This window comes from Thamnophis sirtalis, unplaced genomic scaffold (assembly GCF_051295495.1).
Source record: "Thamnophis sirtalis isolate CommonGarterSnake01/CBP01778 unplaced genomic scaffold, rThaSir2_p1.2 scaffold_6, whole genome shotgun sequence".
NCBI classification, from domain to species: domain Eukaryota; kingdom Metazoa; phylum Chordata; class Lepidosauria; order Squamata; family Natricidae; genus Thamnophis; species Thamnophis sirtalis.
In genome coordinates, this window is record NW_028261386.1 from 5,877,849 (window position 1) to 5,897,787 (window position 19,939).

Here is a 19,939-nt window from a genome sequence, read left to right on the forward strand (position 1 = left end):
CAACATGAAGAGTTAATTGTTTAGTTGTTGTGAGCTGCCCAGAGTTGTTGGGAATTGGATGGCATAGAAAATTTTATAAACCAACCAACCTTGAATGAATCTCTCTCTCTCTTTCAACTCTTTTAGCCTAGCCAATATCCAAGCACTGTTGGGAGAAATATTATCTTTATTCAATTTAGACCAACCAGGGATATTCACTGGAAGTTTAAAAATAAAGTCAAGACAGTGGCCACAACTCCAACACTGGGGTTCTGCCTCTTTTTAAGTACACTGGAAAAGGGAAGTGTCTTCTGAAAATCTGAACATTTCCCTAGGGTAGTGTTGGCGAAGCTTTTCGGCACTGAGTGCTGAAATGGGAGTGCATGCGTGGGGGGGAGCACCGAAAACTGGAAGAGCAGTTCACACGTGCCCCAGGAAACTGAGCTTCTGGTATCCGGCGCGCATGTCTTTCTGGTTTCTGGTATGCATGAATGTGCCAAGACCAGCTAGCTGGCTAACATGCGCGCATCAGAAGATCAGCTTCCCAGCATGTGCGTAAGTACCAGAGAGCTGCTCTTCCTGTTTCCACCATTCCCACGCGCATGAGACCAGCTGGCCAGCGTGTGCTGGAACCCGGAAGAGCAATGGACGACGGCTGGCGTGCCCAGAGAGATGGCTCTGCATGCCACTTCCGGCACGCGTGCCATAGGTTCACTGTCACGTCCCTAGGGGAATCCCCAAGTTTTCAATCCTGCCTTTCTTCTCAATATAGCTAATGTCTGTCTGTCTGTCTATTGTTTAAAACACCTAATCAATTTTAAAACAAATGAATAAATGCCTGCTAAAAGAGAGTTGCCTTTACTGTTCTCTTCTAAATGCTATGGGGATTAAGGAGAAACTCAGCTGCAAAATCATCAAGTCCTTCCTTCCTTGCCAGTCACTGGTAATGTGGCACCTAAAGGGCCTTTTCTTGCCGATTTTAAAAGCCGAGCCCAACACAAGAACAGCAGTGTCCCCCCGAGACAATCAGGGCCTAAGCTGTTCGGGCTTTATGATCAGTCCTCCACAAGCTACTGATAACCAGGGAAAGGCTTTCAGCACGTACAATCACCTTAATCAAGAGGAAATCCCTAAGAGCTGGGTAAATTGAAGGCTTACCATTTGGACATTAACTTTCGTGCACCTTATGATACAGATGGGGGGGGGGATTTAACTTTAGGTAGTCTTAACACGCTCCGGCTGATGCCACCTGTGTTATATTGCTGTAATCCTCAAAAATTGAGGGCAGTTGGTTCCAATTTTTTTCCCCCCATTTTCTCTTCTGCTTTAATGAATCAGGTCTGAGCCCCAATATGAAGCCGACTTTACTCCACTGGCCCCGAATCCATTTCACTATCAGTGCTACACATCTCTTTGATAGCAACAGCTATCAAATCGTCTGTGATGAAGGGAGCTCCTTCTGAATATGCAGACATATTTCTCCCTCTGTGGCAGAGTATGGGAGGGGATACGCACACAAGTCTTCCGTAGGGTACCATACTGATCTTTACACTTGCCATATAGATTGTTGTTAATTTGGGTTAGATTTAGTTTTGTTATCACAGGTTAATTTTTTTTTTAAACCCCACCAAATTACAAAATATTGGTTTTAAAAAATAAAATAAAAAGCAAATTATTTCAAGCAGAAATGCAGGTGAGTTACAGCAATATTCCAATCAAAATTGGGACCTCCACGAATGTCAACGTTCCATCGCCTAAACCTTTCTAAGAGAAAATTTCATGATACCTTTGCAAAATAAAACTGCAATTGTATTGGGGGGGGGGGGAAGCACAGGAAAGGGGTGTGGAAAATGTAGATCTTTGTTTACACCAAGGATAAAAATCAGTTTAAAAGCAGGATACGGAAAATACCAAAGGAAAAAAAATAATATTACCCTAGGTATTTAGCAAATCAACCCCACTGCGCTCAAATTGGATACCCCCCTGCTTTATTAAAGTAACATTAAAATGGTATTAAATCATCCTTTGTAGCCTTCAAAGCAGTGCCAGTTTGCATGGAACGGAGTTCTCTAAACATCTCACTTTGGACTCTAAAGAAATCCAGCCTTTCCCCCCCAAATTCTGTTGGGGGTAATTAAATGCTTGGCAGCCCTTTCCATTTGGGGGGCAGGAGTTGGAATTTCATCTGAAGAGACCTAGCTAAATGGGTACAGAAGCCTCACACCTATGAACAAGCTTCATCAGGAGAGGGCTGAATAAAACTATTGCCTCCCCCCCCCTCCCCGATTCTTCATTCCTGGTCTCAATGCGTACCATTTGGCTGGGGGACGGGGGGGGGGCACAAGAATGTGTTCTCCGATTGCTTCTTGCTCCCTTGACCTCAACTACCCAGTTAAAATGAGCAAAAAACAAAATGGCCGAAGACAGCAGGCATTCTACAGAGATTAGCAAGCAAGGCAGATTAGGGAGCAGTTCAACTCAGTGAAAGCAGCAAGCCCACCCCTGGTCCTTGCTCAGCCCTTAAGAATTTGAAGGCGTGAACAAGCCAATGCAGGAAAAAGAAAAGGGCTTGGTAAGTTTTAACAGCCCTCTCAGGAAGGAATCAAATGCTTGATTATACTTTTTTTTTAAAAACAAACAAACAAACAAACAATCGCCAATGTAAATCGATGATTTAAACTCTTCCCTGTAGTGGGAGAGACAGACAGTGGAAGGGTGGGGGAAATGTGGAGCTTGCCATGAGCGGACAGTAAAGAAAAGGGTGAACATTTTTTTCCACAAAACCTGGCCCAGAGTTTGCAGAAGGTAACAAATGCTGAAAATGATATCCGAGCATATAAATCTAATAAACCTAACCTAAACCTAACCTAAACCTAAAGATGTGTCTGGAACAAATACCGTTTTTGGACAGAATTGTCATCATTTCTCCCTGGAGTAAATGGTCACTAATTCAGGTCCCAGGCTGAACTTCAAATCTCTAAACTACTGGGTAGCCCAATGTTAAGTCTTATCCCATGCTGTGACTGAGCCTATTGAGGGCTAAGGATGCAACTGTGGCTTCAGCCTGCAGACATCCAAGCAGACCACGTTTTCCACGGCAGCTTCTCACCGTCCCTTCCCTATTCCTGCAGCTTTCTTAAGCATCAAGCCAGCTCTGGAGTTGGAGATTTCCCAATTCAGACATCATATTAGGGTTACACAAGCCACAATATGATTTTGGATCCTGATGGGCTCACCAATTGCAAACAATGGTTGTCAGTTCCGATGCCGCGCTCCATTGTGGCTTAGCGTCATCGTTTGGTGCGAAACAACTGGGAATTATTATTTCTCCAGAATCCTTGGACGTATCATTGGCATTCACCATTCAATGGGAAGAGAGGCAAAGGGAGACTATCTGGTGCTGGAATCACTTCTCCTAACCAACTCTTGATTTTTAGAATGATAGAAATACAAATTCCATCCCCCCCCTCCTATTCCAGATTCGTGAATGAGCTATGCAACTGCCAAATAGTTGGGAAAATTTTTTAAAGCTATGATAGGCCACTTCCAGAGATCCAACGCTGACACAGATTCTTATGCCCTGATCTTGAATTTTCTCAGCATTAAAGGGATTTGAAATATTCAAAATATCTGTGCCTTGGACTGGGATGTCCTTGAGAATAATACTTCCTTACAAAGCTAGTAGTTGCAGATGGAAGTTCCCTGCCCTAGCAGTTGGGAAGTTAGCAGAAGAGGAAATATGACATTGTTAACCCAGTGCAAACAACTGAGAAATGTCTCTTTTTTTTCTCCCTTTTAAATAAAATATCCACCCAACAGCTCCGCAGGCTTAGCATCTTTCATGTCCTGGCCTCTGTTTGTAGCATGTGGTTTTGTTTAGTGGTCCCTTCCCAAAGGGGAGGCACATCAGGGTAAGTGACGGAAAGCTGTAGCCACACAGAAGGGCTTTTTCTTCCCCCTGGCCCTGCCTCCTCCAGGGCCTCCCCTACCTGATCCTCTGGCTGCTGCCACCGCTGCTGCTGCTACTGGTCCGTAGGCCGCTGCTGGGAAACCTGGCCATGGGGAAAAATAAAGAGCGTAAGGGGAAAGAGGCAACAGAAAGCTGGTATAACAATGGCTGCAATATAAAGAGGTTGGGGCGTGTAGTTTGGGGAGGTGCCTGTTGGTCGATTCATATTTGACTTTTCAGAGAGCTGACTTTGGGGACTCCTTAAGAGTGAAAGCATTTCAGAGGATATACATCTCTGCAAAGGAGGCAGGTTGCTACCAGGGATGGGCTACTAAGGATTTGCTTGTGTTCGGGTAAACCCGTAGCTAACGTTATGGCCAGTTTGGAGAACCTCCAAATCCCACCCCCTCAGCTGGCCCCGCCCCTCCCAGGAGTCTCTACGCAGCCCGTTTTGGATGCGAGGTAAGTACAGGGCCCATGCAGAGGCTCGGGGGGGACGGGACACAGGCTTCCTGGAAGTTTCGGAAGGAAAGCTCGAGGAAAGCTTCCAGAGCCTGGGGAAGGTGAACCCCTGTGGTGCAGTAGGCCAACTAGGCCACACCCACCATTGCCACGCCCACCCAGCAACCGGGCAGAGAACCCATTGCTGAAATTTTTGAAGCCCACCCCTGGTTGCTACCAAATCTACACTAGCCTGCAACAGAGAAGGGACTTTCAGAATTTCAGTGTTTTGTTTCCTTTTCATTTCTTCTAATAATGGACAAAAACAATAGAGGCCTGATCATTATTTGGCTGCAGAGACGCGAGGCTGATTTGACCTCAATCATATTTTGTCACAGGATGCCGGCAACATTTTGTGAAGTTCAAAAAGGCTGAGCTGGAAGAGACTCCCCAACACCTCCTCCATAGGACTCTGCCAGTCAACCCCCAGCTTATTGCCTTCTTCCTTTTCCCCATGTTGCAAAATCCCTCCTTTCTTTTCACTTTGCTATTTCTGAAAGTCATCCAGAAGACTAGCAAAGAGGAAAGAGGTGGAGGAGGGTCCAGGAAGAAAAAGGCTGGAAGAGACAGATGGGCAATATATATTTTTTTTTATTAGATTCTGGAAAAAAATACTTTTATTTTCCTAATTTTCTTCTGAATGAATTCAGGTGACATAACCTGAGACATGCTTCAAAGAGTTTACTCATCTCAGATTTTGATTACCAGTTTGGGTTGTAAAGACAAGGAAAAGGGGACAGTCAGAGTCGGGGAATAAACTGTTATTTGTCATGTAAATAACTGCAGGCCAAAGGTGAAAGAATAAAAGAGAAAAGAGAAAAACAGAGAGCCAAAGAACTACAAGTGCTCTAATTCTAGATCTACTCCCATAGCTACATTTATCGCTACCAGAAAAAAATGCACAGAAATCAACAGGCTTTAAAGTATCTCTAAACTACTGAAAAAGATCAATTAAGAGAGACATACTTGCATTTAAATATGGTAATAGGGCTGTTGGGGGAAAAAAATGTCTATGTAAATAAGTACAGAACTACTTCTAGCTAACCTGGGATTTTTTTCAATCACCACCCCATAGACAGCAAACCCCATCTTATGAAAATACAGATTTTAAATGACATTTGCTTCTATAATAGCAGCCACTGATTTCTGAGTTTGGAAGAACTGGATGGGAAAAAGAAACTGTAATGCAGGATTTAAATTCTAGATTAGGCATATTGTAATTTATATCAGAGGGGCTATATACTGACAGGTTCTGGAGGACCGTTAGCAGAAATCCTGAGTAGTTCGGAGAACCGGCCATCTTTTGTTGAGAACAGAGCTGGAAAGCAGGTTAGTAGGATGGGGAAGGAATGGGGATTTTGCAGTCACCTTCCCCTGCCACGCCCACAAAGCCACACCCACAGAACCAGTAGTAAAATATTTTGAATCCCACATTGATTTATATGGGCGATAACATATACCAATGGCCACAAATGCAGATTACAACGTAGAGAGGGAAGTTTTACTGTAATATTCATTTTGTTGCCACCTAAGGACCATTTGGAATTCTGCATTCCAGGTGCTAAGATCAGGAGACCCCCACTCCCCCCCCCAATTTTCAGCATGTCATCTTTTTTTCCAGAATTTTTTTTAAAATTTTTTGTTCTCTTACCTACCATTTTAAGTGTACATTCACATAATTCTTCTTTACATTTGTCATTCTTACACATTTATTATTTCATTTAATAGGTTAGAATATACAGTTTGGGTTGTTTTATTTACCATCCCTTCCTCCTGTTGTAACACCACCTTATTTTCCCTTTCTTTTCTCCCTCCCTCCCTTCTCTACTTCCTTCCTTCCTCCTCTCCTTCCCCTTCCTTCCTCCCTTACCTTTCTCCTACTCCTACTCTTCCTCTTCCCCTATCTACCCTCTCTCCTTCTCTTCCTCTCCCTTCCATCCTCCTCTCCTTACCTCTTTCTTCTTTCCCCTGTCTTCCTTTCATTCTCTCCTCCTCTCTCTCTTTCTTTTCTATTGTTGTAGGTGTCTCTTTCAGATCTCAGTTTATGTTTCCTTGGGATGGTATTTCCGCAAACCCAAATATAATTGGGTATCATTTTTTATTTCCTTACCTTCGCTAATCTATCCTATGTCCCCCCTCTTTATATCTCGCTCTTGTATACACTTATATATTTAATATTTTCTTTTCTGTTTTCCCCTTCTTCCCCCTCCCCTTTCCATTTAATAGTGCACCATCTGGGTTCTATATCTTCTCCCTACTTTCTTTTCTAGTTTCCTTTCTCTAGCCAATCATAACATCTTCCCCATGTCTTGAAGTACTCCGATTCCTCTTTATCCTTTATTTTCATTGTCAACCTATTCATTTCTGCACAATCTAATATCTTTTTTTATTATCTCTTCATCTGTTGGTAGCTTATTTAATTTCCAGTTTGGGGCTAATACAATTCTCGCTGTTGTAGTTACATGTATAATCAAATAAGTATCCTCTTCCTTGAATTTCTCTGGGATAATACCTAGTAAAAATATCTCTGGTCTAAATTCTATTTCTTGTTGTAGAATTTTCTTTAACTCTTATCTTAGTCCAATATTTCCTTGCTTCTGCACATGTCCAGCACATATGATAATAGAAACCTATTGCTTGTTGACACTTCTAACATTTCGCTGATTTGTCTTTAAACATCTTTGCTAATTTTCCCAGTGACGTGCCATCTATAAAACATTTTGTGTAAGTTTTCTTTTTAAGTTGTTGACATGGTTAATTTATACTTCCTTTCCGATAGTTGTTGCCACTTTTCTAGCTCAATCGTGTGGCCAAAATTCTTTGCCCAAGTTAACATAGTATCTTTAACCACTTCTTCTTCTACCCTAATTCTTAATAAGTAGCTATATAGTTTCTTAATTATTCTTTCTTCCGTTCCCATAAGTATCTTATCCAACTCCAAAGTTCCTAAGTTAAAACCATATTCCCTTTTATCTTTTTCATAAATTGATTGTATTTGCAATTGTGAAAACCATTCTATATTAATCCCTTGTTTTTCTAATTCTTGTTTTTGTTTGAGTTCCCCCCTTTCTGTTATCTTTGTATCTAATAATATTTTTCATGCTACTAATATTTGGATGAGTCAATGCTTCCATTGTTGAAAGCCACATGTATTTTGAAACAGTGTTTCCTTTTCACTCTTTACCATATTGTTAACAAACCATTCCTTATATAATGTCTTTGAAATAGCCATGTGCCTTACTTTTACCATACCACAAAAAAGCATGCCAACCCAGTTGCAAATCATGTCCCGCCAATGTCAATAATCTTGTATTTCTCAATAAGATCCATTCTTTCATCCAAGCTAGTCCCGCTGCTTGATAATACAATTCCCAGTTTGGTAATCCAAATCCACCTCAAACTCTTGCATCTTGCAACATTTTTATATTAATTTTTGCTTTCCTCCCCCCTCGCCATCTATATTTCCTCACTATTTTATTCATATTTTCAAAGTATATTTTCTCTAGTTTTATCGGTATTGTTTGGAATAGGTATAGCAATCTTGGTAATATATTCATCTTTACTACTGCTATTCTTCCCATTAATGATAATTGTAGGTTTTTCCATCTTTCCAGATCTATTTCTATTTGTTTTCTCACCTTATAATAGATATCCTCCTTTAGCGTTACACACCTTGATGTCAATCGGATACCCAAATATTTCACTTTTTTCACCACCTGTATGTCCAGTTTCCCCATCAACTCTCTTCTGTTTTTCTGTCATATTTTTCACCAAAATTTTTGTTTTAAACTTTATTAATTTCAAACCTGCTACTTCTCCATATTCTTCTATTATTTCAACTAGTTTTGGCTCTGTTTCTATTGAATCCTTCATAATAAACACCAAATCATCCACGAATGCTTGTAATTTATATTCTTCTTTCTTGACCCTCATACCTTTTACCTCTTTATTTTGCCATATTTCTCTGTTCAAAATCTCTAGTGTCAGTATAAATAATAATGGCGATAGTGGACATCCTTGTCTAGTTGCCTTTGTAATTGCTATCTTTCCTATCATATCACCGTTTACCATTACCTTTGCCCATTGGTTATTGTATATCGTTTTAATCATATTTATAAATCCCTCACCAAATCCCATAATTTGAAGTTGCATTACCATAAGTTGCTAGTTTACATTATCAAAGGCCTTTTGTCCATCCAGAAAAAAACAATGCCATTTTCTTCTCTGGAGGGATTTCATAGTACTCTAGCAAATTCAATACAATTCGCATATTGTCTCTGATCTGTCTCTTAGGGAGAAATCCATTTTGGTCTATGTGTATGAATTCCTTTAAAAATCTCTTCATTCTTTCTGCCATTATTGATTCAAAAAATTTATAATCCACATTTAATAGTGAAATAGCTCTATAGTTCTTTATTTGTTGTAGATCTGACTCTTCTTTAGGTATAAGCCTTATATATGCCTCCGTCCATGTTTCTGGTATCTTTGCCTCCCTTAGTAAGTCATTTAAAAAAAAACAATTTTTATTTGTTTTTGAACAAGGACAAACGAACATAAAAATAAAAAAAACCCATCTTCCATTACAAATTGTAGAAAGTGTGTCAGTTGGTTACAGTATTTCCATGCATCTCTTCCATAGTCACCACCTGCTTTTCATATCAAATCGCATATTTTAAATTGACCTATATTCATGTATATCACAATTATTATATTTCAACCTTAATTTGACTATAATTGTTTTTACATCCTTTTATGTATAATATTCAAAATCTAGAATAGGATTATATGATAACATTCCATTAAATCATCCTAAAATCATCCAATCACAATACATCTTTATAGCATATTCTAGATAAAACTTTTAAACCTCCTTTCATATTCTCCATGTGTTTTTTATATAAAATTTCATATTATCAAACTAATATATCTATATGTAAGTCATTAAATAGTTCCAACATTACATTAATATTTCTTGTAATGTTTGGTATAGTTCTGCCGGTAATCCATCTGGTCCTGGTGTTTTCCCATTCTATTGCCTTTTGATGCCTTCTGTTACCTCCATCATTGTAATTCTTTCTTCTAGTGCCTTCTTAAATTTTTCGGGGATTTTAGTTGTTCTAGTTTTCTCTAAGAATTGCATGTCATCTCTGATATAAAATAAAATTCTGGCAACTGCAACTTCCACACATCTGAAAGCTCTACATTGGAAAAGGCTGTTTTATTCAGTGTACTTAAACCCCAATTCTCACTATATTTTCTTATGATACTACACATAGCAGCTGGACAAGATATTAACAGCCATCAGGAGGAATACAAGAAAGGTACTTCCTTAGGCTATGTATTTATCAAATTTATTTGCCGCCCAACTTGAGGTTCAAGGCATTCAAGCTATATTGAAAGGCAGAGCTTTTAATCTATGGCACTGATCGTTTTCTAAATATGAATGATGGCAAGCTTTTGGAAAGATTTTGCCAGGTTCCACTGGGGAGACGGCAATATTATTTGGGATGAAACTGAATGCACAGGAATGCTGCAAGGTGTGTTTTAAGAGAGTAACAATGGGAAAATGGCATCATGTCGAAGAATGGAATAAAATCATAAATTCTGTAGGCATGTTGAATCATAGGGCTGCAGATGTAGACAGAGCAACTGGGAGAAAGCCTTAAGGTATCAATAATTTCTTACTGGCTGGGCAAATTGTTTAAAGCATGAGTGAAGGCTGCACGTATGCCTGATTATTAATATCATTAACTAATTGATAACCCAGCATTGTCCAAGTATTTATTTATAAGGGGGAAGTGCCCAGAACAAACGTAATTTCTAATGTTGGTTTATTTCCCTTTACCAGAGGGAGCCCCCTTGTGGAGTACTGTGAAGCCGTTACTATGGCAACTCCCCTGGGCTGTACAGTAGAAGCCATTTACGGTAGTACAGTAGAAGCCATTTTAAGGCACAACAGCCTGTATCTTATGGAAGTGCAGTACAAGCCATTTTAAGGTGCAACAGGCCATATATTAACAGAACACACAGCCTGAGGGGTGTTACGGGTGTCTTACACCCACAGTATATGTTTCCAGAGAGTAAGTCATCTGTGTACCAAGTTTGGATGAAATTGCTCGTGGCGTTCCAGAGTTATGCTGGAGCACACACAGCTATATATATCTATATATCTATATCTATCTATCTAATTATTATTATAATAATGATAGTTTCCTTTCAGAAAAAGAAAGCTAATAAGAAGAAAAAAAACTGAAGGGGGATTACGCTGTTAAGTGTGCCTGAAAAGTCATTTAGCAGAATTCCGATTTGCAAGATAGCTGAGCTGACAAAGGAAAGGCAGAGTGGCTTTCATGTCAAGCGTGACGTATGCAAACCTGCATTTTGCTCTCCAGCAAGTCACCGAGAAATATATGAATGTGAGAAATAATGTTTACCATGCATTTGTTGATATGCAGATAGTGTTAGATGAAGTGAATAGGCTTGAATGGTTTCGCGCAAATTGAAGGCTGCCTGCTGAATGTGATGAGTTTGTATATGATGGAAATAAAGCATGCGAGGGAATAAAGTGAGTCCCTAGCGAATAGTTCAACATTGTGCACGAAGTAAGACAAGGATGTATATAATACATCTTTGGTGGCTTAATATATTTACGGGTTTATAAAGGAGAACTGTTAAAAGTATAACATAAATATTATATTTAGTCCTGTCTCACCCACGTTTTGAAATGTGATCCTCGACATGACATTTTAAAGATGGGGGGGGGGGGGAGAATGCTGCACATTCTTGTTTACAGCTTTTATCTCCTGACAGTTATCAGTGTGCCCTTCAGAAAACCATCTAGATACCTCATTTACACATTCTGCAGAATTGCCCAGAAATGGGCGAACTCTAAAGGAGGATAAAAAATCTTCTACGGCACAGGGTCTTATTTTGAGAATAAAAGAATCTAACCAAAAACTGCCAGAGATACAGTTCGGAGATTATGCTTTAAAGTTTCTGCTGCCAATCCATTCCAGCTGTTTGCTTCCAAGAATGGGAAAGAATACCTGCCGGGCATCCTCAGGATGACTTTGGAAGTTTCTTTTTTTTATCACCACAGATTTTATGGCTCTCATTGCGAGGAAGACATGCTTCAAAGCATGCCTAGATCTGCTTGCCCACTGTTACTTCCAATGGTTCGTGTGCTAGGCTTTACAGGAAAGAAGAAACCGAGTCTGATTCATGGCAGATTCCCTAGTCCCGTGATGGCGAACTTGTGGCATGCATGCCACAGGTGGCACGCAGAGCCATTTCTTAGGGCACACGAGGCATTGCCCTGTCAGCTCCAGCATGCATACGCGCACTGGCCAGCTGATTTTCAGCTGATTTTCGCTCTCCGGAGGCTTCCCGAAGTCTCTGGAGGCTTCCCGAAGTCTCCGGAGGGTGAAAAATGGCCCAATGTGCAAACCTGAAGTCCGTTTCCAAATTTCTGGTTTACGTGTTGGTCTGTTTTTCACCCTCCCCAGGCTCCTAGAGAGAGTCTGAAGCCGGGGGAGGGCAAAAAACAGGCCTACCAGGCCTACGGGAAGTCAAAAAATGGGCTGTTTCCAGCCTCCGGAGGGGGGGGGATTCACTCTGGAGAAGCAGCGGGGGTCACGCATGCATGCACAAGGGGCACAGCATGGGGGGCATTGAATTTTGGGGGTGGGCACAGGAGCTTTTGGCACCTGAGGTGAAAAAGGTTCTCCATCACTGGCCTATTCCAAGAGATGAAGGGATGAAGCTACTTTGTCTTGCTGCCATAATTAACTATGGCCTTCTTTCCCAAATCAATTTAAATTTAACACCCAGGAGTCAGTTTCTATCCCACTAAATGTTTCACAAATCACCTGCAAACTCAAAATGGTTAAAAGGTAAAGGTTCCACCACGCATCTGTGCTAGTCATTCTCGACTCTAGGGGGCGGTAACTCATCTCCATTTCAAAGCCGAAGCGCCAGCACTGTCCAAAGACGTCTCCGTGATCATGTGGTCGGCATGACTAAACGCTGAAGGCACACGGAACGCTGTTACCCTCCCACCAAAGCAAGGTTGAAGAGTGGTACGGTCAAAATATGCCACAATTTAGAATGTTTGCTGTGGCAACTGAACATTTAAAAATGGCACTAGGATGCCAAGTTAATCACTGCATTAGCCAATTGTTGAAAACATTCCTACTCCATCAACAGGTTCTCTTTTGTGTGGCTCACACTCAGAAAAATGAGCCAAATGCGTTTAGAAGTCCTAAAGTGGATTTTGGCATTCCAATTAGTGGATATTTTACAATTAATGTTTTGAGTGGGATCCAGTGCTGCCTGAGAAAGCCCACAGGATTTTGATCAATTTCATGCTGCCTTTATGTATCAGCAAAAGCTTAAAGCCCACAACGAGAGCTGAATTTTTCACAGACATTTTTGTCCCTTGCTTCTTGCACCAATAAATAGGCTTTCTAACTACTCAAGCTGCTACAATGAGAAGGCCGCATCTAGTTTTGACAATAATGCCCTAAGTCCCAATTTAGTGAGTAGCTGTCTATGAGTTTGTGTCTTCCCCAAAGTACTAACAACAGTTTGAAAGGAGGAGTAAGAGAGAATGGAGAAGTGGGGTTATTTATTTAACGTTTGCTTAGATTAATTCAGTTCTATGACATTATATAGATGCTATCATTTACCGTCTATTGAACTTAAATGAGTGTTTTATCTGAGCTAGCCAGCTCCATCCTCTACTTGAGCTATTTGATCTTTTAATTACTGTTGATGGGGATGGAATTTGTGAACTGCTGTACACAAAAGGCAGATGCTCTGCTCGAAATACAGCTCTTCAACTAAAGGAAGTCTGGCCTGATTTTTCAGTCAAATGATCAGTTTAAATGAATGGCTTTCGTGAACAAATCCTGTCTAGATGAGTTGAGGGCTTTGGATATCCCATTTTCTTTTGGATTCTATCTTGAATTATCAATCTTTTACTAATTGGTATCAGGCAAATTGATTGGTTTAGGTTTAGGTTTAGGTTTATTGGGATTTATATGCCGCCCTTTTCCCTAAGGGGACTCAGGGCGGCTTACAACCACAGGGGAGGGGAAGTGCAAGGTCAAAACAAACACTTTGTGAACAAAAGAAAAATAATAAAACACAACTTTCATTCAGCAATCAAACACTCGGGCGGGTAATTGGAAGCCTATCCCCAGGCCTGCTGGGAGAGCCAGATCTTGAGGGCTGCGCGGAAGGTCTGGATCGTGGTGAGGGTGCGGATCTCCATGGGGAGCTCGTTCCATAGGGTCGGGGCAGCAACAGAAAAGGCTCTCCTCCGTGTGGTCGCCAGTCGACATTGACTGGCAGATGGAATTCGGAGGAGGCCCAGTCTGTGCGATCTGATTGGTCGATTTAGGGAGGTAATCGGCAGAAGGCGGTCTCTCAAGTACCCAGATCCACTACCATGGAGTGCTTTAAAGATGGTCATCATTATCCTGAAGCGCACCCGGAGACCAACAGGCAGCCAGTGCAGCTCGCGGAGGACAGGTGTAACGTGGGCGAACCGAGGTGCGCCCACTATCACTCGCGCGGCTGCATTTTGGACTAGCTGTAGTCGCCGGATGCACTTCAGGGGCAACCCCATGTAGAGCCCATTGCAGTATTCCAGTCTAGAGATCACAAGGGCTCGAGTGACTGTTGTGAGGGCCCCCCGATCTAGGTAGGGCCGCAACTGGCGGACCAGGCGAACCTGGGCAAATGCCCCCCTGGTCACAGCTGACAGCTGGTGGTCAAAAGTCAGCTGTGGATCCAGGAGGACTCCTAAGTTGCGGACCCTATCTGAGGGGTATAAAATTTGACCCCCCAGCCTAAGCGTTGGTGTATTAGCCAAATTATTGGGGGGGAAACACAACAGCCACTCGGTCTTATCCGGGTTGAGCACCAGTTTGTTAGCACTCATCCAGTCCTTAACGGCCTCCAGACCCCGGTTCATCACGTCCACCGCTTCATTGAGTTGGCACGGGGCGGACAGATACAATTGTGTATCGTCCGCATATTGATGGTATTTTATCCCGTGCCTCCGAATGATCTCGCCCAGCGGTTTCATGTATATGTTAAATAGTAGGGGGGATAGGACCGAACCCTGAGGTACTCCACATGTTAGGGGCCTCAGGGACGATCTCTGCCCCCCTACTAACACCGACTGCGACCTGTCCGAGAGGTAAGAGGAGAACCACCGCAAAACAGTGCCTCCCACTCCCACCTCCCGCAGTCGTCGCAGAAGGATACCATGGTCGATGGTATCGAAAGCCGCTGAGAGGTCAAGGAGAACCAGGATGGACGCATAGCCTCCATCTCTGGCCCTCCAGAGATCATCGGTCAATGCGACCAAAGCGGTTTCTGTGCTGTAACCAGGTCTGAAGCCGGACTGGGTTTTTAGTCTTAAAATTTTTTAGTCTTAAAATTTCATTACAAGCACGACTGGGTTACAACCACCCACTTTTTAAAATTCGACTGTTTTTACTGTTGTAAACAAAAAAAAATATTTTGCACTGCATAACTATAGTCACACAATATAAAGTTCCCCAGCCCAATATAGCCTTTCTTTAAGGTCTTAGTCTTTATTTAATCTTTAATCATTCTATATTATCTTCTTTATCCTTTTACCATTTTGTAAGCTGCCCAGAGCCATTAAAACGGTGAGGTGGGCAGTACATAAATTTAATATATAAAATAGAAATTATTTATTTCTTTAAATCAGCAATGCTCAAGCTTCTTTATACTAAGAGTCTGTTCTGTCCCAAGCCTCTAATATATACTAAGACTTGGCTGTCAGCCACCACTAAGGAAGGAGATAAACAACCCTTTGGCTAGGAGCCCAGAAAATTATCTCTATGAAAACAAGGCTTGGACTCATAAAAGTTTCCCAATCTTTCACTACGCCTGGATTAATAAACTGTTGTTTCCTAAAAAAATTCTCCTCCATTGCCCCACCTATAAGCTCTCCAGGAGGGGCCAATCAGTAGCCACCTGTGCCTATTTCCTTCTGTGAGCCTTTTTCCAAAGCTGCTCCCTCCTCCTCTCAGCCCTACGCATATGTACGTCAGGGACAGCGTCCCTCTGTTCTTCCTCACTGCTCCCTGACTCAGATGCCATCTGGTGACCAACAGGCCTCTCTAGTCCCTGCTCTGACTCCGAACACCCTCCAGAGTCTTCCTCAGCCTCCAGGGTAGTCCCATAGTGTTCATCGCTGTCAGATTCCACCAACAGCTCAGCCGGCCACTGTTGGGCCACAACAGAGTCATATTTCTTCAGAAGTACTGTCATAGGTAAAAAGGCCATTCTGACTTCTTTTTCCTGGCAATCTTTTTCTCCTTCTCTCTTTTCTGACCCATGCCAGAGAAAAAAAGGCCATTTTTGACAAGATCCTAAGCCCACTGCTATCAAAAACCTCCGAAATTAGACTGAGGGCCATATGTGATCTGATGGCAATAGATTGCTTATTCCACATTAAAGATGACTAGTATCAAGGACATAAGCTAAACATTTTTTTTTTCTGGGTCAAATGTGACTTTTTATGAGATGGGGATGGTTAGTCAAACCAAGGAGTCAAGATGATGTAGGTTATAAGGTAAAGGTTCCTCTTGCACATATGTGTTAGTTGTTGTCGACTCTAGGGGGCGGTGCCCATTTTCTTTTTAAAGCCAAAGAGCCAGCGCTGTCCGAAGACCTCTCCGTGGTCATGTGGCCAGCATGACTAAACACCGAAGGCGCATGGAACGCTGTTCCCTTCCCACCAAAGGTGGTTCCTATTTTTCTACTTGCATTTTTACATGCTTTTGAACTGCTAGGTTTGGCAGAACCTGGGGCAAGTAACGGGAGCTCACTTAGCAATAGCAATAGCAGTTAGACTTATATACTGTTTCATAGGGCTTTCAGCCCTCTCTAAGCGGTTTACAGAGTCAGCATATCCCCCCCACAGTCTGGGTCCTCATTTCACCCACCTCAGAAGGATGGAAGGCTGAGTCAACCTTGAGCCGGTGAGATTAGAACCGCTGAACTGCAGATAACAGTCAGCTGAAGTGGCCTGCAGTACTGCACCCTAACTACTGCACCACCTCGGCTCTTCATTACACGGCACTAGGGATTCGAACCGCCGAACTGCTGACCTTTCGATCGACAAGCTCAGCGTTTTAGCCGCTGAGCCACCACATCCCTTTGAATTTAAATTAATTTTATTTATTTGTTTTTAAAGTTGCCCCCTTTCAGCAATTTGCAAGGAAGAACATCAATACTAAGCTACAAAACAAAAAGCAACTTTATCATGCTCTAAAACTGAGCACATAAGCCATTCAATGCATTGTCTTAACTAATTTTAAAAAGCCCACTGGAAGAGCTCCACTTTAACTTGCTTCTGAAGATCAAACAAGATCAAAGCAAATATAATCTCTGGTGGTAAACTATTGTACACTAACATTAGAGAGAAGCAGTTCCTCTTAAACTCAGCATTTATAATGTCCTGGTAAACAGGGAATTATCATCCGTTCTTTCTGAATTTATTTGCATCAGATAGTTGATTCTGGTTTAAAGAAGCAGTCCTCCAGGTATCACAGCACTAATCTATAGTGGGTTTTATAGGTTACTAGTTGATAACCTGGCATTGCTCAAGTATTTATTTATGGGGGGAAATGTCTGGACCAAACGTAATTTCTAGTATTGGATTTTCCCCCTTAGCAGAGGGAGCCTCCTTGTGGAGTACTGTGAAGCTGTTACCATGGCAACTCCACTGCGCTGTACAGTAGAAGCCATTTTATGGTAGTACAGTAGAAGCCATTTTAAGGCACAACAGCCTGTATCTTGACATAGCACACACCCCAAGGGGTATTAGGGGTGTCTTACTCCCACAGTATTTGTTTCCAGAGAGAAAATGATTTGTGTGCTAAGTTTGGTTGAAATTGCTTCAGGTGTTTCAGAGTTATACTGGAACATATACACACTCAGGAATTCCTGGGGAATTCTGGGAGTTGAAGTCCTCCAGTCTTAAGGTTGGAGACCCCTGGGTTAAAAGCATTGGTTTGAATTGCACCCATATACTTATTAGCAGCCAATGAATAGATCACCACAGAGAATTAATATGTTAATGGTATCTACTGCTAATTAGCATAGAAGATGCTGCATTGTATGTCAACTATAGAATGGCCTTCTAAGGTACCTTCACCCCACATTGCTCCTGCCTTTCCAAGCAAAACCTTATGAGGCACCACAGAAAACAAGAGATATTCTTGTCCCCCAGTCAGCAAACACAGGAAATGTCTGTGGTGTTATATTATTATGAATCATTTACTTCTTTAAAAAAAAAACAACCTTTGTGGTATTGATTTACAATGCTTGGGTAAACACAAAATACCTTGCTGGCTTCTCTCTCTCTCCCATAACAGTAATCTGCACAGCTCCAAGGCAGTTATAACTTCCCTGGATGTTATATTAAAACTGCCATTTCGAGAGTTGAAATGAAGAGCCGTGTCAAAGCTTAGTGATAGGTTACACACACACACACACACACACACACACACACACACACACACACACACATCCAATAGAAAGGTATTATATGGGCTGCAATTGTGGTTTCAATACATGGAGCCCCAAGCAAGGGTGGGTTGCTACAGATTTGCCAGGGTTCGGGAGAACCCGTAGGTAACGTTATGGCCGGTTTGGAGAACCTCCAAATCCCGCCCCTAGATGGTCCCATCCTACCCCTCCTGGGAGTCTCCACGCAGCCCGTTTTGGATGTGAGATAAGTGCAGGGCCCGCGCGGAGGCTCAGGGAAAGGAAAAACAGGCCTCCCGGAAGGCCTCCAGAGCATACGGGAGGTAGTTTTAACTCTCCCCGAGGCTCGAGTCTGGGGAAGGCAATAATACTCCCCTTCCTGTGGGACAGGAGGCCAACTAGGCCATGCCCACCATAGCCACGCCCACCAATTTCATTGCTGACATTTTTGAAGCCCTCCCCTGAGTCCATCCTAAGTATCACTTACTGAAACTGTTAGCTGTTCCCAGGCTTCAGAAAGAAAACCTCAGATCAATGTAACCACCACCACCCCGTTCAAATTGCTGAAAGAACTACTATGGAAGAATATAAAAATATATGTGAACATATGAAGTATTCTTTGCGGGACACCGCTGGCTCTAGAGAATGTTTATATGGCCTTCATTCTGGCAGCTGGCAATAGCTGTATAGCATCTTAATTTTCGATGCTCATTCCTTAAGTAAGAAACCCAGGGCTGCCTTCCCTCCCTAACCACAAAGCCAGCAGAGCTTCATATCCAACTTGTCTTGTTAATCCCATTCTGCAGTGCAAATTTAACAGGGCACCAAGGCTTGTTTTGTAAAAACAGAAGCTGCTTTTTCTAAAGCCTGGCCTACGACCGTTGAAAACTTAACCTGACTTGAAAAATTTTGAATTAAAACGATCAGTTGTTGACGCAGCATGTCAACAATTGATGGAATGATAGAATACCAGAGTTGGAAGGGATATTGGAGGTCTTCTAGTCCATCCCCATACTTAGGCAGGAAACCCTACACCGTGACCCGACAAATGCGCGCATGACAAAAGCGTGCCGACAAAACCGCGGCGCTAAAACCGCGATGTCATCAATGCGCCGACAACAGCGCGCCGACAACAGCGTGCCGACAGAAGCACGATTTAAGTTAAGGTAGGGGTTAGGTTTAGGTTATGTTTAGATTTAGGTTTAGGGTTAGGTTTAGGGTTACAGCGCGCTTCTGTCGGCGCGCTGTTGTTGGCGCGCTTCAGCACTCTTTCGTCGGCGCACTTTAGAACTCGCAGTTTTGTCACCGCGGTTTAGTCAGCCGCGCTTTTGTCATTCGCCCTTTTGTGGGTGAACCACCCTACACCACTTCAGACAAATGGTTATCCAACATCTTCTTAAAAACTTCCAGTGTTGGAGCGTTCACAACTTCTGAAGGGAAGTTGTTCCACTGATTAATTGTTCTGTCAGGAAATTTCTCCTTGTTTTAGGTTGCTTCTCTCTTGACTGGTTTCAACACTTTGCTTCTTGTCCTGCCATCAGATGCTTTGGAGAGTAGCTTGACTCTCTCTTTGTGGCAACCCAACTGCCATCATGTCTCCCCTAGTCCTTCTTTTCATTAAACATACCTAGTTCCTGCAACCGTTCTTCATGTGTTTTAGCCTCCAGCCCCATAATCCACTTTGTTGCTCTTCTCTGCACTCTTTCTAGAGTCTCCATTTTTTTTTACATCGTGGCGACCAAAACTGAATGCCGTATTCCAAGTGTGGCCTTCCCAAGGCCTTATAAAGTGGCATTAACACTTTCTCTGAGCTTGATTCTATCCCTCTGTTTAATTAACATGGAGCATTCAAAAGAGGTACTTTTATCTGGCTTCAAATGTTCTGTAGGACAGTGTTTCTCAACCTTGGTGACTTTAAGTCCTGTGGACTTCAACTCCCAGAATCCCCCAGCCAGCACAGCTGGCTGGGGGATT

The 19,939-nt window shown here is 42.3% G+C and overlaps 1 protein-coding gene across 11 annotated transcripts in view; it reads right to left on the reverse strand.

The window, feature by feature from the left end:
• The window catches only part of MSI2 (musashi RNA binding protein 2), a 655,460-nt gene that overhangs the window by 57,369 nt on the left and 578,152 nt on the right, over positions 1 to 19,939 (reverse strand). For 6 of the 11 annotated variants that reach the window (XM_087717151.1, XM_087717153.1, XM_087717159.1 and 3 more), the window contains one exon: positions 3,969 to 4,031. In XM_087717151.1, coding sequence (XP_087573277.1) covers positions 3,969 to 4,031 — 63 coding nt within the window. Of the gene's footprint in view, positions 1 to 3,968; positions 4,032 to 5,395; positions 5,420 to 19,939 lie in introns of all 11 variants that reach the window. The other 5 variants (XM_087717150.1, XM_087717152.1, XM_087717149.1 and 2 more) reach the window with 1 other exon arrangement.